Raw genomic sequence first — 24,324 nt, forward strand, 5'->3', positions numbered from 1 at the left:
CTTCACATTTGTCTCGAATATCTGTTAAAACATTTAGTAGGTAGCTACTTGTTATTTACTTTCGTACACTTATTGCACATATCCAGTAATAACACCAGCAGCTCGTCCAATCACGTTACAGCCGTCCTCGTCTTGCTTTTAAAAGACAATTCAGGGGTTCGCGTAGAGTCTCCCTCACGTCGTAAGAAAGCACATTAGTCTTTTTACAGCCATGACGCGATATTGCTTTGTTCCTGCTAATATTTTTAATGCTTGCCTGAGTGTCAAAAATGGTCTGGCGGGAGTGTGCGATGGGTATGTTGTTTATGCCAAACAACACTCCATCAGACAATTATTGTGCCGAATATTCAGCACACACACATACGCGCACAGACACACACAACCACACACACACACACACACACACAGACGATTACACACCACCCCGCCAGTCGCCACCAAGGCCTTCGTCTGGCTTGAGGCATCTGATGAAAACGTCGTGATGCAACCAAAGAGCAAGGCTCCTTTTCCCCCAAACAAGAACAATGTTTGATGCAATCATTGCACCAGGAAGATGACCACTTATTAAGGAGTCAGTGGAACTTTAGAGTTATTAGTACTGTACTACGGTCAACCCTCGCTATAGCAAAAAAACGGACATGTGGGGAAGCTCAGAAAGGTAAGTTTGGGTGAGGCCATTTAAAGATTTGAAAACAACTATCTTATAATGCACTGCAAAATGTAGTGGGAGCCAGTAGAGGAAGGTCAGATTTGGGGTTATGTGCTCCCTCTTACAGGCTCCAGCTACACCCATCAACTGTTTGATTCTTCAGAGTGTTTTTATCTGGGGTTTTTTAGGACAAAAAGTATTGTAATTTGTTTTATTGAACTCCACTTTACAAAAACATTTTGTGGTGGTATCTTTTCACTGTTGCACAGTCAATATGTGTGAAACCTTAAAAAAGAAATGTGTTAGTCCTGTCCTTACATATTTTACCAAACACAGGTTTTAACACGTTTGCTGGTGTTTAATCAGTGATTAATATGAGAAAATATCATTTTGTGGAGTTGTAAATATGAAAGAAGGGGGGGGGGGGGGCGTTGGTGGAGCTCAGAGATGAAGGCCGCCATCCGATTCCCTTTCTGGCGAATCAAAGAATTGACAGCGGCAAGCGTGTCGGGGACGGAAGGTGTTTTTATTGAATCGGCTGGTGGAGTGTGCATGTTGAAGCAGTGGAGAAAAGGTGGAGGGTGGTTTTGAAAAAGAGGAGGTGGCGGGGGGAGAGATTGAAGATCCACGGCATGACTGACAGGTGGGATGATGCGGCGGCGGTAGTGGTGGCGGCTCAGCTGCAGAGCGGAGATGTAACCCCTCTCCCCCTTCTCCTCACTGATGATTGACAGCCGAGCTCATCCTTGCTACCACAGCGGCGGAAGATTACGAATGGGGGTGGAGTTAACTAAAAGAAAGCTTTGTGTACCTTTCGATGATGGTGTGTTGGGCTGAGGATGCTTCCATGTGAAAATTGTCCAAAATTTGGCCTGGAGGCCATTTGTGGCCTGGTTTGAGTTTGTTACCAACCAGCAATGTTGTGATAATCTGTAATGCCCTCACATGTGCGAAAGGAGAGCCAGAGTGGTAATAGTACATTACAAACATGGCTGATTGTTTGGGTGACCTTTGATCAATATGGGAAAGCAAAGGATTTGTTGTCTGAAAATATTGTGAAGACAATCATAAAAAGTCCAATTCAAAATCAATAGTAAAAGATGCTTGTCTGAGAGTTGCTGCTGAGTTAAGGTCAGGTGTACAGATTTAACCTTTGACCGCAACTACATCAGACATCTTATGTCGCATATAAATAAGTCAAATTCCTGCTTTATCATGGATCAATTCATCCAGTCAGCTTGAAGACAAGAGACATGAGTCTTTTTCTGGAGTGTTGCCAATCAATAATAAAAGCTCGAATTGATGCGGGTTGACTGATGATTTTTTCATGCGACCTGCGTTACTCAAGTGGACATGAGCACACTAGGAATATTTATTTTCCCTGAATCCAGGTTAGCATCAGGTCGAATTATTTTCTCAGCTTTTCAGGACACCTAACCAAGAAGAAGGCGACTGCTTAGATGACAAACAATCAATTGAAATAAAACAATCAATCTATACATTTCAAATTGTCGCAATAAAATCATATATACAATAACAATTTATGGATCAAATCCATACACGTTTGTCTACAATTGTATAATGGTCAGCAATTGTAAGTCCATTTCACGATGCGATTGTATAATGGTCATTTCACGGTGCTTCGCAAGGGGAAGCGGGTTAAATGTTAACTGCTCAGTTCCTTTGAACTCTATTGCAAACCAAAGCAGCAGCACCAACAAAAGTCTTTCAGCATGCCGCTCTGCATTAATGCGACAATTATCATTCGACATGTAAACTTTGTATTACCTCTTGTTGTACTCAATCAAATGACATCTAAAGTGTATCTAATGAAGTGGGCCTCTGGCAGAGGGTGGGAATGGTGCCAACAGGAAGGTGGGCAGCGGCTATCGGAGGGCGCCAGCCGTCCGCGAGGATGGGCCGCTCCTCAGGCTTCCTGCTTCTCACTCCCGCTGCCGAAGCGACTCGAAAACAATAGTGGCCTCGCAAACAATAGATGAGTCCAACACCAGCACGCTCGTCGTCCTTCCTGCAACTCTTCTCCCTTTTGGATACGCAGTCGCCTACTGTAAATCAATGCTCGTGTGATTATCAACCATTGCACTTGCACTATGGCATTCATAAAAACAGCTATTGTCAGAGACGGGTTAACAATTGGTTGATTAATGTATTTCTATCATTTTGACCATCTTGTGTCAAAAATGTTGTCTTGTGATCTGTGAGTGCTTCTGAGCAGGATTTACCACTACTATTGATATGATTTATGTTTAAATACAGAATGACCTGCTGCCGATTTTTTTGCGTGTATTCCTAACAATTTTTTTAGACTTACTGTAAATCCTAATGAAGGAAAGTTCGGCTCACTCAGTCCTTCCTTTTGGTTTGACATGTTTCCAATCTTAATTCTATAAAAATTAGAGTGACTTAGCTGGAAGTGTGCCATGTCTGACACACTCACACACGCCTAATTTAAAGTAACTCGCGCGCTCGTATGACGTGGGTCGTTTCCGCCGCGTCCCGCTCGGCCTCTCGGTGGCGTCTTTTCCGGCCAATTAAACAAGTGAGCTCAGCGGCGAGGAGGCTTGTCACCGACACGAATCTCCCGAGTGAATTAGTGCGTGAAAGGGGAGAAAGCGGCAAAAGGATCAATTACATGCCCACCAAAGCCTCCTTCCTCCTCTCTGCCCGTCATTGCCGCACTTTCTTCGGCCATCTGGAGCCGAGAAAAGTGGCGAGCCGCGCGTCAAAGTAGTGTGAACGCGCTCACTTTCTTCATATCACAAGTTGTATGAGTTTTTAAAGTGTATGTCCCAAGCATTAGTGTTGAACCCTTTGACCTGCAAAAGGGTGGGTGGCAAAACAATGGCGATCCTGCTTAACACATTTCTTTAAGTAGAGCCATAAAGAGGATGTCTGGCGTCACGAAGTGCCTCTGCCGTGGAGTGGGAGAGAATGTAAGTTGAAAGTTTGTAGCAAAATGATCATTTTCAGCACCTAGTTGGACAGTTTAATTTAGACGTAAATAATTTATTTGCGGATTCTATAATGGTTTATCCAGTTCTTACAACAGTTTGGAAAAGATGTCATCAACCTGAATGATAGTTTGAATGATGAAATATAGATATATGTTTTTGTTACACATACATTTTCAAGTTCACAATATCAGGCTTCACTTTTATTTCTCTATTAAGATGTGAGACTGTATTTATTTACTTGGCTCACTGAATAGAAAATGAGGCTTTTAAGGCTCGCTGAATGTGCTGCATTGAAGATTTGGACATCAAAAGAAAATTCGATCTTTTACTTTCCAAAAAGTAAGACAAATTATCATTTTTGCCCTTTTCAAAAAGAAAAGGTATTTACATAACACTTTCCTATGAAGCACACAAACTATTGATGTTGAACTTTCCAAAGTAAATGACAAACTACTGTTGTACTTTCCAAAAATAAAAAAATGCATTTAGCCCCCATCCAGGGAAAGAAAATGACATTCATTTAGCACCGTCTAAAACAGAAGACAAATTTGATAATGCTCTTTCCTGCAAAGAAGTCAAGCTGTTGATGTTGACTATCTAAAGAAGACAAACTACCAATATTACACTTTCCAAAAACAACAAACTATTGATGTTTCAATTTTAAAGACTTGATGATGCATTTTACAAAAATACAATATTACCCTCTCCCCAAAAGAAAATAGGAGGAACGGCAAATGCGGAATCTTGGAAGTGCTCGGCAGACATGCTCACCAGCATTCCACCATGCTGTCCCATCATCTTCAATTCAAATGTAGCCCAGGCAATATTGCTCTTTGGGAAAATAAGAGTGTGTGTCAGTGTGCGGCTGCTTCCACACACAACATGCTTATCAGCACACGTTTCTATTTGAAAGCATCCGGCCTAAGCAGGTCCGTTACCGAACAAATCTGCCATTTTGTTTTTGTTCGTCTTTTTTTTTTTTTCGTGCATCGATGTAATTTAGCCCCGGCGCTTTTTACAGCGACAAACAGGGCGCTCATGAAAAAGTGACGCGCAAAGTGCAGCGGCTGAGCTTTTAACAGTGGAAGACTCCGGCGGAAGGTCGGCCAGGCGAGCGCACCGAGACGAGAGCTGGATTAATAATGAATAGCGGCTTCATCTGCAAAGCCGACGGACGGACGGTCGGTCGGACGGCAACACGTTCCGCCTAGAAAAGATTCGCACACACACACTGGCGGGAAGAGATACACAAGACACACGGAATTATTGACACATGGAAGACAAATCCATATTTATATATAATACAGTGTGCAGGAGACCCATCAGCCTCGCCGGTCTGGGAGAGGGTTTACTTAAGGCATTAAATGTTTATGTGGGCCTTTTACACAAAAACACATTCACACAAACAAATGTTTATTCTTATTATATTTTCATTTTATTACTTATGTCATCTAAGGCTTCTTTAAGGTACCCCCCAAACATGTAGCAATACTTGTTGAAAAATAAATCCTCTGCTGACATTTGCAACAGCTGCCAATTAGGCTTTCAAATAAAGGTTTTAAGACAAATTGGGAAATTGGTGTTTCAAAACATGATTACGGTTTCAAATGAAGGCTTTATTATGGATTATTCCAAGAGTAGGTTTGGATTTTCAGTTAAGGTTTTTGAATCTAGGGTTTTAAACTTGGGTTAGGGTTTCAAGCAAGGGTTAGGGTTCGAAATGAGGGCATTAAGGCAGGGTTAGCGTTTTTAAGGTAGGGTTTCAAATAACATTGGTTATAATTTCAAATCAGGGTTTAAAACCTGTGTTAGGATCTCAGTTAAGGTTTCAAAGCAAAGTTCTCATTCACAATTAGGGTTTCGAGGCCAAGTCAGGTTGAGTCAAACTTGTGTGTACGTGTGGTTTTACAGCGTCACTTCCTGAAAGGTTATGTTGACCTGTGTTGCCGTGGTTACCGTAATGACTAACACTGTTGACCATGTCGAGCTGGCCTGCCTGCAAACATTGTTGCATTTTTTTTTAATTTTAATATTTTTCTGATTCAGGGGAAAACGGCGGCAGTTCATCTACTAAATGAACTGCCCCCCCCCCATGCACACACACACGAGACCTCCCCCCCCCCCCCTAAATAGGTGTCGGACTCCAGGTATCATTGCCCCTTTCAGATTAGAGCTTGATTATCAGAGGCCAAACAGAGACAAGCGATGCTCATTACCATTGATTCGGACTCCCCAGGAATGCGTGTGTGCTGTTGATATGTGTGCGTGTGTGTCATTGGTATTGAACGACACAGCGTGGGGACGCCTCATCACAGCAGTCCTTCGCAATGTCTGTTTTATGGGGAAAGTGATATGCTGTTACAGTTTTTGGGTGGTGGTGCTGTTAGCTTATCAGGGAAGGTGGTAAGGGGGGGGAAGGCAGGGGTGCGTCTATGTCTCCTGTTTCCCTGGGGGTTAGTGCAGCAGCCCCCCACCCCACACACACACACTGTTGAATTATGGATGGAGGTGAAGAGGGGATGAGGGCTGGCCTCGAGGGGACTACCCCCCCCACACACACTTTACTTTACCTTCATCCTCTGTCCTCCAGCCTAACCCCCGATTTTCAATTCTTCCTCACATTTATTTTCTCCTTCCCTCATCACAACTTCACCCTCATCCCTCCCTTCCGCCGACATTGGTCCACTCAAATGAAACTTGTCAGTAACGTGGGTTGTGCTATTTAACCCTTGAGAAACCCTTTAAATGTACAGCTCGCAGGACCTAATGACAAAAAATACTGAAGAAAATAGCGTGAATCTGTTCCAGTTACCACTCCAAAAAAGTTTTGTAATATTTGCATTTGTATTAGCTGTTCTCCAAAAAAAAAATATTGAAATGCAAGATTAGGGTTTCATATAAGGATTATTACATTTTCAAATTAAGGGTTTCAAAACAGGGTTTAGCCCAGAGTAGGGTTTCAAATCAGGGGGATGACTTAAATATGGATTTTTAGGATGGGTGCGGTTTTAATGTTGGGCTTCAACTTATTCTTATAAATCAAGGTTAGGGTTTCAAATTTGAGTTTTAAGGTTACAGGACAAGGTTAGGATTTCAACATGGGTTTCAAGACTAATTCTGATTTTAGGTTAAGGTTTCAAACCAGAGTATTTATTATATAAATATTTGATAATACTTAATGAAGAAAAATATCCTTCTTTCTAGTGCTGATGTCGTGATTGTCTGAACGAAGTCACCATCCAGAGTACAGAAGAAAACCTTCTGATTGGTTGAATTAAAGCCGCTGTTGTTTTTCCACGGCGGGAGGCAACAGGAAAGTTGTTTAGCTGACAAAAAACACAAGACTCCAGCTTTGATGGCAGGAAGTATGCAGAGAGGACGACCAGAGATGGAATTAAACTTTTATCACCCATGAATATTTCATGTTCTGGGCAGTGATTCCCACATTCTGGTGCATATATTGCGCACACACACGTGTGTGTGTGTGTGTGTGTGTGTGTGTGTGTGCGTGTGTGCGTGTGTGTGTGCGTGTTAGAAGAAGACCCCACTACGTAGTTGGCAATGGTCCTCCAGACTTGAGGTTTTCTTCTCCATAGCAAAATTTTAAAAACAAAAATGAAATGTTACCACCCAAAGCCAGTTTTATCTCACCACTTGAAATTTTGTAGACATGTCTATCATGAGTCGAGGCTCAAAAAAGTCTCTGAAGCCATGTGTGAAAAGACACAGAAAGTGTGCCATTTAGATTTGAAGCAGCCATTTTAGGGTCACTTTGAGATTCTTAGTATCGCCACAATTTTGAATATCTATTGTGTAATTGCCAGTTTTACTAAGCAACATGAAATTTGGTAAGCTTGTTTATGATCCATCCTAAGTTCTCAAGAAGTCATTCCACTGTTATTTTGGCAGGGTTTTTTGTCCCTCAGGATCAAATATTGCACAATTGGTAACAAATAAAAAATGTTTGCTTAATTCTAAGACATTCATTTTTAAAATTGAATTTGGCCGGACTATAGCGGCCCAAATTGATGGCCCGCGCATCTGCAGGAAAGACATTTAACTTGAGTGCACTTAATTATTTTGCCAATGACGCTAAGACCCTTCTTCCCTTTTGAGCCGCGACAACGAAACCATTTTAATCAATGATCGAGCCGGGGCTGATCAATATGTCAGTTTGGTTTTCATCTGTGCCTCTCTCGTCTCGCCAATCATCAACACTAGCAAACGCCAAAGGGTAATCATCGATTGCGATAGTATTTTTAGCTTAGCATATTGATCACGGGCCACACCGTAGGTCGAGCAGAGCGCGGGTTTGTACACAACGCCGCACACTGTAAGGAAATCAATAGAGCTCAGCCAGATGCTTGATCCACTCTGTTGTTCCTGTTCCTATAATGCGTTTGCTTATATAAGTCGATGCTAGTCATTAGCCATTATGCTGTCAGCTACATGCTATTTACGTTATTTTAGTAGAATTTATGTATCTCACTGATGTTAAAGTATTGCTCTCATTGTATGATATTTTTAGCAAAACATCTAAAAAGTAACTTGTATGGTGTGAAAATGTCCCAAAAAGCCAAGCTAATAGCAAGCACACTTTTGGAGTTCATTGTTCGATCAGTGGTACCCAACTATTCTGCCTTATCATATTTCGCCTTAATCTAAAAATTATATACTCTGAATAATCTTTCTTCATCTTTGTATGCCTGTGACCTTTCGTTTTTTTGTAAAAGCAATGTTTCGGCATCTCGTCTTACATTATGTCTAATTGTTATGCCAAATCCTTCAAAATTGTCCATTCGATCAGACTCCCTCATGATGGCACAATATTACAAATTAAAATATGTCACGAATAATTCATACAAATAGTAAGATGTTTGGGAAAAATCAATCTTATCTGGGGATAAATTCCAAACTATACTGTGTCTTATGGGTTGTACAGTTTGGTGTTTGATGTGGTTCTTGCATGTGGGTGTGCTTGTTGTTTGCCCAGAAGCCTTCCCTCTCCCTCTGTGCATCATTACGACTCTAAATGTATACATCCCATAGATGTGTGCGTCTCTACCTATATGTGTGTGTATGTGTGCGCGTGGTGGGCGGTCTGTGTGGGCAGCTCAAAGCATTAGTATAGCGTTAACGATGGTCTTTGCACTGTGCGTGCTTGTTTATGTCCATATATGGTTAAAAAGAAACAAAGGCAAAAGTACAAGGACAGCTATACAGTACCAAAAGAAACAACACAACAACAACAAGGACAGAAAGACCCAAAGAAACAACACAACAACAATAACGATATCAGTTATTCATTTCCAATGTTTGGCTTTTAGGTAAGTAGTGATTATTTGCAAAGGAGTGTCGTGGTGGAAATGTACTTTTTGTCGTCACGCGAGGAATATATTATGTCCAGTATGAGGAGACCCACCAAAAAGTCGAAAGATGTTGATCCCGGAAATACTCATTTTGATATGATTTCTGGCCATGCTGCAATGAAAACCATGTCCTGATTATTTAGTCAGACTGCTACCAAACAAAAATTCTAATTTCCACTATTCATTTACTTCAGATGGGCAGCGAATGAGTTAATTGAACAAACACATTTTATACAGTAAACAGATCTCTGTAAATGATTTGTATTTGTTGGCAGGGAGACTCTGTGTACCTGCCTCAGTTTATTTTGGAATTTTCTGCTTCCATACACTTTATATGTGCACTGAATGTGCAAGCTTTTGTGTGCTGTGTGCGTATGACTGTGTCTGTGTGTGTCTGTGACTGTGTGTGTGTTGAGCGTTCGCGCCAGCGGCCCCCCTTTATTCACAGCACAAACAAAAAAGAGCTCCTGACGTCTTTTCTGGCTGGCTGGCATTGCTGGCAGGAGTCCTGGGCACCGCCGGTGGTAGGGTAGGGTGGGGTGTTGGGGGGAACAATCTCGACAAAGTGGCGTGAATTAATGTGACTAATTAACACGGCGTTAATTATTTGTAAATTGCATGTTTGGATACACATTACTTGAGAGGCATATGCCGCTCGTTGTCTTCCCTCCTGAGCCTGTGCCAGCTATCGCGCATCTCTGAAGGCGTGCCAGCCAGCAAAAGCCAGCCAGAGGAAAGACTACACAGAAAGTGAGATGTACTCTACCAATCTAATTAATATCATCAACGTTGCTGCCCTGAGATACAAGTTTAATTCGTTCCATGACCACACTTATATACCCAATTCATCCTTCCTCATTGAATAGAATGGAACCGCAATTAATCTGTTCCAGCCCACACAACAACCTCAAAAGTTTCGTACTGTATAAAAACACACAGTAACAACATTTACTCTCCACATGACCTGCAAATACCGAAAACATCAGCTTAATGTATTGTCCTTCATTATTCTACTTTGGGGCGTCATGACGGTTGCGCTAATGCGCCATCAACTCATATTTTCCTTCCACTCCAAGGAAAATAATACGAATTGGTGTTGACTGTTGTGAAGTTTGAGTTGTGTTTTTTTTAATTAGTTTTAGCATTAAATTTTGAATTTATTTCTGTAAAATTCAATATTTTTTGTTATATTTTTACTTTATTGTCAGAAATTACAAATGTGTTTAATGTAATTTAAATGACATTTATTTTGAAAATTCTATTTTAATTTTATGAAATATGTTCTGTAGTATTTTGTCTTCTGTCGCAAAACACTGTATTTTTCCCATGTTTTGACTTTATTTCTATAAACCTTGTCATAAAAAATCTGGGATTATTAGTCGTGATGCTCAAAGTTTGAGGTTTCGGTATCAAGTAACGTACCACTTTTAGCGGTTGGTGTAAAAACGTCCATGAATGGACATCAGCTGACTTGTCAACAGTCTACACGTTTTTACAAGGAACCCCAAGCTGCTCGTTCTTCAGTCCAGCCGTCTCGAGTGTAAATAAAAACGCCGACCGGAGCCAAGCGACAACCGCAACGCTTGAAACGATCCCAGCATGGCCGCCATTACTCGCCATCTATCACTCTGTCACCCCTGGCGACGCACGCTGGGTTTGATTGGGACGCTTTTTTTTGGCAAGACAAACTCTAGGCCTCGCTCCACCTTGCCACGGCGCTCTCTCTCTTTCTCTATCTCTATCCCTCCCTCGCCACCTCCTCCTTTCCCTTGCTCGCTGACATCCCTTATTTTTTTCATCTTCCCTCCTTCTACCGCTCCCTCTCTCCATCTTTCATCCACCCCCCACCCTCCAAACCCTCCCCACCACCCCACCTCGGAGCTCCTGCTCATTAGCAGTCAGCTCCACTATGAGACATACTTTGTTTTGCAGTGCGGGACAAGCAAGGGAGACACAAAGAGAGATAGTGAGAGGGTTATGGAGATGGAGAGAACGAGAGTGAAGTGTCCAATTGCTGCTCATGGTGCCAAACACTGTATGTGTTATTTAGCCATGCCTGACTGTATTGAGTTGGAAAAACATGCCAGTCATATTTATGCATAGGTACACATTTTTTTACCATATGTAACACTGGAAATGGAAATCATCTGTTTTGAAGTAAAAGTATAGCCGCCACCGCCGTAAAAGAATATTATTAAGCATATTGTGATGCTGGAGTCTTACTGATTTGAATGAGATGTCACTTTAGCATAGCAACTGTTAGCATCATATTCATTGAGAAAAGGGTATCGGATTACAGAGTTTGATGTCAAACTTTGAATTTCTGATTACAGCGCACCCTAATCCCAACACTTTCTATACAGCATGCCCAACCAAGGCCTGCCGCCAGTAGTGAAAAACCATCAGTAACTGATGCCCCTAATTTCCTATGGATGCCACAAGAGCAGAAGAGCACTACTTTTGTCTAACTGATGCTTCTCACCTCAATTTGATGTACATAATTCTCTGGTACCAAGATGCCACGGCTTGATATCAGAGGCCTACTTTTGTCTAAATGAAGCTCTCAACTCGCTTTAAGCAAAAAGATACCACACGCGGGCAAAGCACTACTTTTGTCTGAATAAGACTTCTCAATTCATACCAACTAATAGCATTCTAATTACAGGACAAAACATTGTGTCGAATCCAATTTGATTTTTTTGTATTCCAGATAATATCTAGCTTCTATAAGTGTTAACATGTGTTCGCATGTGAGCCTCCTGCACACAGAAATTCACTGACCACCTCTTTCCTTGTCCTCTGTACCCTTCTCTGCTGCAGCGATTGGCCGGACGCTGATCCCCCGCTACTTCAGCACGGTGTTCGAGGGTGGCGTGAGCGAGCTGCACTACATTCTCAAACACTCCAAGGAGTCCTTCCACAACTCGTGCATCACGTTGGACTGCGACCAGTGCACCATGGTCACCCAACATGGCAAGCCCATGTTCACCAAGGTACAGCAAACTCCTGATAGGTTTGGCACACCTGCTATTGCAAAAGCATTTAACAGTCGACGAGGTTACGATCAAGATGAATTTCGAATTAGTCGCTTTATCTGTAACCCAGATGCCCTTTTCTTTATACTGCAGGTATAATCTTTAAGTTGTTGAACTTCAATGCTGTGTGTTTTTGCTCCTCCGTGTTTCACTTTGCTGCTGTTTACAATGTACACCTGCACATTATTAATATATGAATTTGAGAGGCCTTTAATTTTGATTCATGAGAGAAACAATGTTTTCCCAGGGGCAAAAACAATTTGCACTTCATTATTTTTTCTTGTTCCATTCAAATAATAGTACATAATGTGTAATTAGAATTTCTTTTGGAATGACGTCTCGAAATCAAAATGGTAAACTCCCGGTCTTTTCTGGCATGGGTTCATGATACTGTTTTATAGGTCTATTCATGATAGATGTTCCTACCAAATTTCAGGATGCCCAATGAAAGTGATTTCAAAAGCTGAATTTTCTTAGAACTTTTTTTGTCAGTTTACCCACAATCAACAAGCCTACCAATTTTTACATTGCTATCTAAAACTCACTTTGGAAGCTAAATTCTGAAATCTGGGGTTTGATTCATGAATAAACAGCTTGTGTTTTGGAGTAGCCCTCAAAATGGCTTTTCATTTGGCCTGAGAATAGTGGCGACGCAGCAATTTTATCTAATGATAAATAACACAATACATAACATTACCATTCAGACACGAGCAAGGCGCCGCGGGCCCGGTCAACACAAAGCTACATTTTTCTGCCCGTCGTGATTCTCTCGCTCTTTTCATCTGGCTCTAAATTGGATGAGAATAATTAATTTATTAGGAAAAAGAAAAAAAAGAAAAGAAGAATTCCAATAAGCGAGCGTGTTCTCCCTCAGCTCCCAGCAGCGCCGCTGAGCCTCGCAGCTCCGGAGGCCCGAATCTCAATCAGCTCTGCTTCGCCTCGCTTTTCCCTCACGCACCCCACCCTCCCACCCCCACCAGCAAAGGCACCCCCCCAACCCTACCTCAACCCCCCCCTCTCATCCCCTTGCCTTGCTCGCTCATTTTCCTTTCGCTCTCTCCTCCAACGTCCCCCCCCCCCCCCGCCGCCTACACCCCTCCCCTCCTCCCTCAACTCACTCACACACACACATACTCAGACGCACACACATGCATCCTTCATCCCTAGAGAAATCATCCCCAGCTCCCATCTCGCTCTCTCCTCTCCTCCACCCGCTCTCTCTCCCTCTTTCTCTTGCCCGTTCTCGCTGTCTGTCTCATTCTTTGAATGTCTCTCGCACACAATTCCACACTAATGGGACGATCACATTTTGAGGTTTATTGAGATTTACGCCGGTCTCATTTTCCTAAATAACAATGGTAACAACAGTGTTTGTAAACTATAATAATACTGGCAAAATACGTGTGTGATAACATGATAATAATAACCCTTATACTAAATTAAACCTTTTAAAGTGAACTTGAAATATTTTTTTCAATGTATAGTATATAACTTGTACAAAAAAAGTGCCCAAAACGTATTTTTGACTTCAACCCTATGTGAAACGCTTGAATTGGTGGGAAACGTACGTAACGCATGTTTTTATGTCTCTTAAAATAAAAGCACACCAATTCCAGCCTAAATTGCATAGAAAATCTGCATAGCTGTAATTTCTTTGCTAACTCTTTTATTTAATATGTTCTCATCAATGCTAATTACTGCATCTAATTACACATAGAAGCATACCGTTTTTTCCATGTATAATGCGCAAAATTTAACTAATTTATTGTCCTAAAATCTGGGGTGCGCATTATACATGGTTAAATTTTTTTTTTTTTCTTTTTTTTAATCCGGATATCATACGGAGGCCGCCATTACAGATGCGCTTTCTTCTCTGCTGTTCACTTCAAACACGCTCCATACGAACACAATGCTCTCGTATCAGACGCTTGCTCGATCACCTGCTCATTTGCTGTCACAATGTACCCGACACAAATCCGAAACATTTCTTCGCTATTGAGTTTGCTAGCGCATGCGCAGTGATACTGACCGGCAGAATAACATCCGGTTGTTCCCAAAGATGATCTTTTTTCTGAAATAAGTTTACGTTTACGGACTTAAGTAGGAGTCAAAATTTGGGTGCGTATTATACATGGGTACAGGCTTTTTTCCAGCATCAACATGCCATTTTTAGGGTGCGTATTATACATGGGGGCGCATTATACATGGAAAAAAACGGTACATGTTCATTTTTAATATTTTTGAGTTTAAGATTCACTCATCAATTCCTCTAATTTGCACATTGCAAATATTAAAATCATCAATATCATCAAACAAGATTATGTAGCCACTGTTATGCATTTCCGTCAACTTTTGTCTTGTCATTTGTATTCGCCGCCAATGTCTGCCATCATACAAATTGATTTAACCACACTCGGCTCGCGTGTCACTAATTGATTGAGCGTCGCCGTGTTGTCCTTTGGCGCTCCTCGGCATCGGAGATGCCCTCGTCTCAGCGCCGCCGTGCTCAAGATTTATGACCCCCTCGTTCCTAAATCAATAGGAAGGGGGAGCGGGGGGGGGGGGGGGGTCTGCGAGGGGGCCCCGACTGTTAAATAGAGCGCTTTTTAGTTTGGGGTATTCTCCCTCAACTTTTCAATGACTATTTATCGTGAGATAAATTGATTGGGAAGCATTGTGCATTAGCCCGTGACAAAAATATATGAGCGTGTGATCAGATCCATGCTAGATTTGGTAGAAAAAGCTTCCATTCAAGGGCGTGATATATCGCCCAAAAGTGGCACCAAGAAGAATTCAAGCAGCTTTATTATACTGGGCAATTATTCAGATTTAAGCACTGTGGCCATTTTTTGTGTGGCCGTTTAAAGCGCTAGCGGAGATTAAGTTTACATGTCAGGTTGTAAATTTCAAATCAAATACACCAATGAAAGTGGTACCTCAACTAACGAGTAACCCAAATTGTCAAAATACGAGGGTGGGTTTTTTTCTTTTTAGCATTCAGAAGAAATATTTTTGTTTAGTTGTTGGGGCTCCGCTTTACAGCACAGATGTAGAATACCTTGGGTGTCATGACTCAAGTACGCAACTGTCTTGCCACGTTTTAAGACAATGAAAGGTCCCACTTTGATTGTCCATGCTTGCAGTCAGCTGTGCTCACTCCCACACCAGTGTAATCCTTCCTCCTCCAGATTTCCCAGTTTGCGCTTGTCTGCGAAATTACCAACATTTTGTCTATGCCACTCATAAAATTAGAGCTGCAGTTCAGCATGTTTTTATGACAATACAAACATTTCATCTGTGTTTTTCAGCTAGCTGGAATAGAATAATACCATTTAAATTCATTCAAAAGAGCTAAGATGATTTCAAACAATTAATTGAGTACAGTCCTATTGGTTGTGCATTAAAAAATACATCAAGTGAGATTCAAAATTATGTATTGTTATTGATTTAAAGGCAATTTTCAAAATGGGCTTCATTGTTTTAAAACCTTTGGTAAGAGCTGTAGATTTTGTCCCACCTGTTTGGGGGATTTATTTTATTTCTTTATTAATTTTATTTTGTACTTTCCTTAATATAACTTTTGAAATTAAGAAAAATATGATATTATTTTCACAGTGTAATTTAAGCGTTTAATCTGGCCAACTACAAACGAGTTCTTTAGTGCATGAAGACATATGCATAGTTGATGTAAAAGGTCTACACACCCCTCTTCAAATGGCAGCGTTTTGTGCAATTAAGAAGTGAGACTCATATAAATCATTTCAAAACTTGACCCAACATTAATGTAACACAGTCAGTTATGTCAGTGGTGTTTAGGAACAACAGCAAAATGGAAAAATGCTTATTACAACGTTTCTCCTTGCTGAAGAAAGTGACCCTTAACTTGGATCAATACAAATATGAAAAAAAAGAAGATGAAGCTATTTGTGCTGCAAGATATGAAATTACTAATTTTCTTGTTGCGTGTGGGCCTCCTCCTCCTTGCTTTCCCGGAAAAAGATTTTATTTTATTTGAAAGTGAAAATAACAGTATATCATCCAGCAAGGCTGTTTCAGACGCCCGAGACAAAAGAAGTTCAGGTCAGGCAGAGTTGCCAATTAGGAGAGAGAAAGCGAACGACTGAGCAAGAGAGAGAGAGAGAGGGAGAGAAACAATGAAGGAAGAGAACATTTTCTAGCCCCCTTTAGCTGGAGCCAGCGCTCGCCGGGGCGTTCGCTCGCTCCAGCTTCTCCTCGCGCCGCGTTGCCGTGACAACCGGCAGCCGAGAGAGGGCCAGAGAGAGGAGGAAAAAAAATCAGCTGATTAGTCGGCATGGCAACGGCCAAGATGTAATCCCAGCAGACACACTCGCTCTAATCAATGCCCCCCCAGCGCAGATGCTCTCCTGAGGATCAACAAGAACGATGCTGCTGGCCATATTGCACCCCTCATGGACCCCAACCCTGTGCCGCCATGCCTCAGTCACATACTCAAAACAAATAATTAGTCAAAGGTAGAAATAAATATGGTTCCTTTTCCATTGTGAATCCTTAAAATGATCAATTATTAAAGTTTTATGTCAAGGTCAGTTGGGTCAAAAATAACCCAATCACGGGTCAAAACTTCTCTGAATAATTTGAACCCCCATTTAGCAACCCAAAATTTTGATACTTTTGTACAAAATAAATAAATAAAATTCGGTTAAACTGACTCAAGTAGCAGTCAGTCCATTTTTGGCTGGATGGTGAAAAGGTGCTCTTTGCCTGAAGCTATTTTTTTCTTCATTCATCAATACTTGTAAAAAAAAAAAAGATTAAAAAAAAAGCCTTTGCCTTTTTAACAGAGGTGTGCCGATTTTTTACTTCCACTTTAGTTTCCATCTGCCTTCTTTGTAAATAAATAGGTTTCTTGACTGTGTTGACTGTTAGACATCCTAATTTTTGGATATTTCCATCCTGATTTACAGTCGTTGACTAATTCATTTACCAATGTTGAAGCATTGGCAAAGTTTTTTGTTTTCTGAATGAATGTAACAAATAACAATGTTAACGGCAGGTTTGCACGGAAGGTCGTCTGATCGTAGAGTTCGCCTTTGACGACTTGATGAGGATCAAGACGTGGCACTTTACCATTCGGCAGTACCGAGAGCTCATCCCTCGCAGCATACTGGCCATGCATGTGAGTTGAATTGAGACACACACATGACTGCAACACAACACGTACATTCAGGGTCATCCAAGCAGAAAGATTGTTTTTTTAAGGGAGAGGTATTGTCTGATGGAGAGGTTGGATAATAATAATCGGCTTAATGCGAGTAAGTGACATTCAGTCCCTTTATCTGGTGACTGTCTAGACGTGCAAGCTGTCCACCACATACATACACACACACACGCACACACAAACCTAATTATTCTCCACAATTGCAACACACCAAACTATTTTAACTCTGTATTGACAATTTTGTTGATCAAAAAATGTTTTCATCAAAAGTCCATAAGAGGACATTAATTGACTTTTCAATGCTTCCAGCTCTGTAGAAGGCCCATTTTCTTTCTATTCTGTTGCACAAAACAAGGTCCGAGGAGAGCGTGCTAGGATGAATTTAGTACCGTAATTTTCGGACTATAAGTCGCACCGGAGTATAAGTCGCACCAGCCATAAAATGCCCAAAAAGTGAAAAAAAACCATATATATGTATATAAATCGCTCCTGAGTATAAGTCGCCCCCCCACCCAAACTATGAAAAAAAAACGCGACTTATAGTCCGAAAATTACGGTATATGGAAAAGCCAAGTTCCTTAAACACATTTGGGATGACCTGTTTGTGTCCCAATATTTTCGGTGGCACGTGTCCCACTACCTTTGGTGTCCCATTACTTTTAGCCACATGTTGCATTCCTCTTCACGTAGGTGGCATGTGTCCCAGTGCCTATGCCTGTAATTTATATTTCACCACCAGTAGGTGGCATGTGTCCAAATATTCTTTTGCCAGTATGTTGTACGTATTAAATTTACTGCAGGTGGCATGTGTCCCAATTAGGGCTGCTACTATAGAATATTTTCAGAATTTATCATCCTTGATTGACTTTTGCAGTAATAATTGGATAATCTAATGTCTTTTCACCACCTCTGTGAATGAAGGAGTACAAACAGGTTAATGGCATTTCCAGTCAGTTCAAGGCAAAGGCACCAATTTTACTTTTATCCAAATAAAGGTGGCACTTGTCCGAATACTTTAGGCCGACATGTTGATGTGTGTGTGTGTGTGTGTGTGTGTGTGTGTGTGTGTGTGTGTGTGTGTGTGTTTCTTTTGGCTAAATCTTTATATGAATTTTACCTCACTGATAAATTAGCCCCTCTGGGTGTTACTCCACTAATTTCTGAAGAGGTGCATTTTGGGTGCTGTGTGTTTGTCTTTGTGTTTGCGTGCTTGTGTGTGTGCGTGTGTGTGTGTGTGTGTTTGTTGCAGTGTTCACTCTTTTTGATGGCTGCGCCGCCTAATGAAGGCAAAGACACACACACACACACACACACACATACACACACATACACACACAAACACAGCGCACGCTGGGAAATCAGTCTAAAACAGTCTAAAACTCGAGAGACGTGGACCTTTTTTGACTCTAGGAATTTCTTTCTAGTCATTCTGCTTTTGGCAAGAGAAGCCATCACATTAATCATATGACACATGACCCACAGTGCTGTCAGCCTTTTTATTTTCAGCTTTATAGATTACTAAATTGTAGTTGTTGCATTTATTTATGTTATGCAAGGTTATGAATGATTAGCCAGAAAAGTAACTGTTTTAATACTCTTGATTATACACCCCAAGTTACCCAGTGCAGCATCCACTTATGGTTCAGAATAAGAAAATGATGGCTATAATCACATTTTACAATGTACGTTATGTTCTGTGAGAGTACCTAAAGCTGTTAAGCGATGACTGTTTAGTGGCGTGGGAATGCACAGTAGCCATAAAGTCAAATAAATCATGACCTAAGTAAGTGTTAGCGGCTTTGCTCAGTGTGAAAAATGCAAATGCACAAAGAACAAATGTAGTGCGTGAATACCACTGTAAGGCAAACAACTGAACTATTTTTACATCAAAACATTTTTTTACATCAAAAGCATCAGTGGCATTCCAGTCCTGTAGGTGGCAGTCATAAGTTAGGGAATCAGTCAACAAAATCAAGATTAGGATGTAATAACGATATGAATTATATGGCTTGATTAGTGTTACATTAAAAAAAGATCTACTTGGCGTTAAATGACAACACTTGTGTTGAGTGCTTTTTTGTGACATTTTTTACTTCAGTGTGTCAAATGCGTATGAATGCCAATCAGCCTAATTGGTAGCGGATAATTGCTTTGTGTTTAGATTATTTTAGTGAGTATTGTTTTGTGTTGTATTAGGTTGTTTGTGGCCTTTAAAGTCTGTTTGCATGCGTTTTCCACTGCAGGCACAAGACCCTCAGGTGCTGGAGCAACTGTCTAAAAACATCACGCGCATGGGTTTGACCAACTTCACCCTCAACTACCTCAGGGTAAGCGTGGGGGGGGTGAATGTATTTTGTGTATATTGTATGTGTACAATGTCACTGAGCCGAGACACATATTTCAAATGGGGAAAAAAAATCTCAGCGAGCACTACCAAATAATAATGTCCTCAATAATTGTATAATGAATGTTGTTAATTATACCTTGCGCCATCTAGTGGAAGAGCATTCAATTGATACATGAACAAGGATGTATTATTCGGATTATATGAAAAATAACGTGTATTGCAGCAGAGCATAAAACAGAATGTTCTTTTATAATATTCCAAAATCTTTATTGGGCATAATATTAACGTGCACTTGCTGATGTAAAAGGAATATAATTCCTCTCTTCTTTAGATCAAGTTTCTGCTGGTTCGTGTGGAAAAACAAGACAATCTTCTTAACTTATGCCTGTTTATGTAGCGTGTCTAAGCTATATGATAACCACAAACAGGAAGGTTGTATGTGTGTGTGTGTGTGTGTGTGTGTGTGTGTGTGTGTGTGTGTGTGTGTGTGTGTGTGTGTGTGTGTGTGTGTGTGTGTGTGTGTGTGTGTGTGTGTGTGTGTGTGTGTGTGTGTGTGTGTGTGTGTGTGTGTGTTTTTTTTAACTCCGCTGTTGACTGACATGCTCGTATTTTTCCAAATGGCGAGAAAGCAAGTGAGCGCGAGGCGGAGGAATTAATTGGATACAGAAAATTACCATAACATTAATGAACGCTCCCTGTTGAGACGCGTAATTGCGAAATGGCAGCACGCAATTCGGGAAGGGTGGAGGGGGGTGTTGGTGAGGGGTCGGGAGAGGCGGTAAGGGCACCTCGGCTGCTTATAATAACCCAATTGAGGGAGACACAAAGAGGGCTGGGGAATGGAGGAATTGGGGAGGGTGGAGTGGGTGCAAGGTGGTTATACGCCGCTGCATGCTTTTTTTTCTGTCACAATAATTGGCATTGCACAAAAGCATTTGCAACACAACTGTTTTTTGTCCAATTACGGCTGCTTTTGAGGAATAAACGCAAACCTTTAATTATTTAGGAATTTAGGGTTAGACATCTGTCAAGTGTATTTGATTTAAATTTGGTAGTAATTAAACAAGATCGCTTTGTTGTCAAGAACAACTGGTTATTAAAATTGTTTTTAAAAAAAATCCCAAGCACAAGTTTGTCAATAGAAGAAAGATGTCTACTTCAAGCCAAAATGACAGTGCCCCCCCCCCCCCTCCTGTGTCTTGAGACTTTTTTGTAGGTCTGCTTATGATAGACATATTTACAAAATTCATGTTGCCAAGTGATTTCAGGGGCTGATCTTTTGTGAATGGGAGAACCGTAAGAATTGCAAAATTTGGCCAAAAGTACACCAAACATTTCCCGTTTGGTTGGCTCTTATTGCTGTGTAGACCATTTTATCCACCATGCCACATGAACATTAGCTTCCCTTCTGTTATCTTAGTTCGGTAGGCCATACAATACACCCTTTCCTCATACGATAGCCGGGGAAAATGTCCTGACACCTTCCCTTTGTCGCTTTCTCTTTGGGAATACATCAGCATGTTTTGCATGTAGCCGTGCTTCCTTCTATTCATTCTGAAAATAGACACGGGGTGCAGAATGAGAGCCAATGCTGTTTTGACATCATAGCTAACAAAACTAAATATGTTAAGTTAATGATATTTGAGTTATATTCATAGCTAACAGAAGAATTATTGAGTTGTTGGACGGACTGACGGATGGCTGGGCGAATGGACGGATAGATGGATGGATATTGGTTTTATTTTTGTTTATCTGATACAGCTGGGGAAAAAATCCGTTTTTTAAATGATGAATAATAAAATCTGAATGTATAAACAGCTTAACAAAGGTTGCACAGATTAAAATAAAAATAAGAAAAAGTCTTGCGCCATTTATTTGTGTGTTTTAACAGACTCCGAGTTGCTCCGGTGCACATGACAATAAACTCCTTTCCTCCAACTCTTTCATAAACGCGAATAAAAGTCTGATTTATGGGGCAATTAACACATCAAGCGAGCAGAGCAGCAAAGCCTGCCTTTTTATGGATTTCTTTTAATGGGGGCAGCGCTTCACGTGGCTCATTTGCATGTTCTTTTTTCATTTATGAGCATTTTTGGGTCTTTCTTTTAGTTGTGTGTCATCCTGGAGCCCATGCAGGAGCTCATGTCCCGACACAAGACGTACAACCTCAGCCCACGCGACTGTCTCAAGACATGCCTGTTCCAAAAGTGGCAGAGAATGGTGGCGCCACCAGGTAAGCCACACTTTGTGCTCTCAATGGAATACACACACACACACACAGCCCACATGAGAATAATCATCAAGAAAATTGCTTCTTCAAAATGAATTAGCTTGCGTCTTAAATTCACCATTCAACGATCTTGGGAATGCACAAGACAAGATAATATTATTCCACTAATACTACTTACATTGTCAAGTCAATTTTAGTTGAAGGCTCTGAGTTACCGCCATCTCGATGTAGATTTATTTTGGGGTGATGTGGACAGTATTATCCAGAGTAAGATCCAGTATTTTTAAATAATAATTTTAGTTGATAATTGGTGATGCAAATGTTAGTAGAATATTTGCTGGTATTTTATGTTAAAATAAATCGCTGCCTTGTTGTTGTTATTATCCATCCATCCATTTTCTGTACCGCTTGTCCCCACGGGGTCGCAGGCGTGCTGGAGCTTATCCCAGCAGTCATCGGGCAGTAGGCGAGGGACACCCTGAACTGGTTGCCAGACAATCACAGGGCATACAGAGACAAACAACCATCCGTACTCGCACTCACACCTAGGGGCAATTTGGAGTGCTCAATTAGCCTACCAAGCATGTTTTTGGGATGTGGGAGGAAACCGGAGTGCCCGGAGAAAACCCACGCGGGCACGGGGAGAACATGCAAACTCCACACAGGGAAGGCCAGAGGTGGAATCAAACCCGAATCCTCTGAACTGTGAGGCGGACATGCTAACCAGTGTGCCGCCGTTATTATTATTATTATTATTAGTAGTAGTAGTAGTAGTACTTTTTTAATTATATTTTTTATTATTAATAGGTATGATTTAAAATGTTACAAAATACAATCCCATAACCAAAAAATATATATATTTTAAAATTGAAGACGTCCACCTCCAGCTTCCACATTGCTGTTCCCCCCTTTTCTTTCCTGCCATTCTTTTCCATGTTTCTCGCGCCAGGAAGGAAGCATCCGCAGCATTTGCGCTCCCTGATAAGTCTTCTATTTTTTGGGATTTTTTTTTTCCGGGGGGGAAACGGGAAGTGATTGCCCTGCGTCAGTGGCGCAGGAAAAAGCCGTCGGATACCACAAATCTGTGACAATGGTTTGCCGTGGCGCACACGCATCTGTCAATGTCAGCCATGCAAAGAGGAAAGATGCGGATAAGAAAAAAAAGAAGTCAAGTACAGTACAAGGAAGCTGTAAGGTCACCATTGTTCCCGGAGGAAATCATGGAAGTCATCATAAAAAAAATAACCTACCGGTAACTGTGAAGGCAATGTTTGAAATAACAATTCAGACCTTCTAAACTACCTGTGTTAAAAAAAAAAAAGCCGTTAACCGTTATCCATACGAAAGCAACAAAAACAGTCAAAGTTAGTTTTGATTCAAAGATACATGATGCAGATGTGCATGACGCATCTATTTTTTCCCTTTCTTAGTTTGACAATAAGTTGAATGAATTTAGATAATCACTCACACTCTATTCAATGCTTTTATGAATCAATAAAATATCTACACGGTAAAAATCACGACAATTTTGGCTTTCAGCTGGACACCCACAGAACTTCAAAACGGAAATATTCCCCACCAATCACAAAAAAGGTATCTTTTGTTCCCAGTTGGACAAAAGCCTCCCTGCCCGTCGAACGCCTTGACCTTGCTGCATGTTCAAATAAGGGCTGCAATATACATAACTCAATGCATGATGGAATCTCCTAAAAGCTCATGATGAGACACAGAATAACGGACAAGCAGATTCAAGCATGAATGTCACCTGTGTCTCAACACAATCCAAAAATATACGTCCTTACGATACACACATATATAGCTATGTATATACTATATATATTAGTGCATGTGAAGATTTTTGTCTAGAAAGCTTCTGCATGGTATCAGCCGCCGTCCCCTTTTTACCCGGCTGTATGCGTTATGTCCCTGGCATGGCCTCTGTTTGTGTCTGCTGGTCGCGCCAAAGCTGAGCCCGCCCGACAGACCACCACCAAGCGGCGGAAACGGAAGAACTCAGCCAGCAGCGCCAGTAGCAGCGTGGGCGCCGCCACAGGCAAGAAGCGCAGCCCGGCTACCAACTTCAGCCTCTCCAGTCAGGTACCTGTAAGCATCGACTCCATCCTGGTTTGACTCTTTCTTCTTACTTTTTTTCATAAGAAAGCGAACAAAAATGTCGTTGAAGAAGTTAATTGGCAGTTGTGCAAGCCAGTGTTTCCCAACTTTTATTGAAAAAAATAGCCATGTAAGGTGCAGGTGGCAACAAAGACATAGCTTCACTTCACTCCTCTGACTTGGTCATGTGAGTCCAAATATTTTAATATTCTATCAGAATAGCCCGTTAGCCTTGCTAACTGCTCATCTCCAACAAGCTTGTTTTCATACTGTTGGACCAGCGCAATTGTACGAAGACAGCGTAGTTTTTTTGCTCGGAAATTTAGCTGCTCCTCGTAGCGTTCTTTTTGTCTGACGGTGGCAGCAAATGGCAAGTTGAAAGTTCCTGAAAGTTAAAAGGTGATAGC

The 24,324-nt window shown here is 41.2% G+C and overlaps 1 protein-coding gene across 4 annotated transcripts in view; it reads left to right on the plus strand.

The window, feature by feature from the left end:
• ldb2a (LIM domain binding 2a) overlaps positions 1-24,324 on the plus strand; it is a 45,928-nt gene that overhangs the window by 15,278 nt on the left and 6,326 nt on the right. Inside the window, exons 3-8 of one of the 4 annotated variants that reach the window (XM_037261697.1) lie at positions 11,814-11,986; positions 17,064-17,186; positions 19,472-19,555; positions 21,685-21,808; positions 23,345-23,398; positions 23,772-23,902. In XM_037261697.1, coding sequence (XP_037117592.1) covers positions 11,814-11,986; positions 17,064-17,186; positions 19,472-19,555; positions 21,685-21,808; positions 23,345-23,398; positions 23,772-23,902 — 689 coding nt within the window. Of the gene's footprint in view, positions 1-11,813; positions 11,987-17,063; positions 17,187-19,471; positions 19,556-21,684; positions 21,809-23,344; positions 23,399-23,759; positions 23,909-24,324 lie in introns of all 4 variants that reach the window. The other 3 variants (XM_037261695.1, XM_037261696.1, XM_037261694.1) reach the window with 3 other exon arrangements.

This window comes from Syngnathus acus, chromosome 10, assembly GCF_901709675.1.
Source record: "Syngnathus acus chromosome 10, fSynAcu1.2, whole genome shotgun sequence".
NCBI lineage: Eukaryota > Metazoa > Chordata > Actinopteri > Syngnathiformes > Syngnathidae > Syngnathus > Syngnathus acus.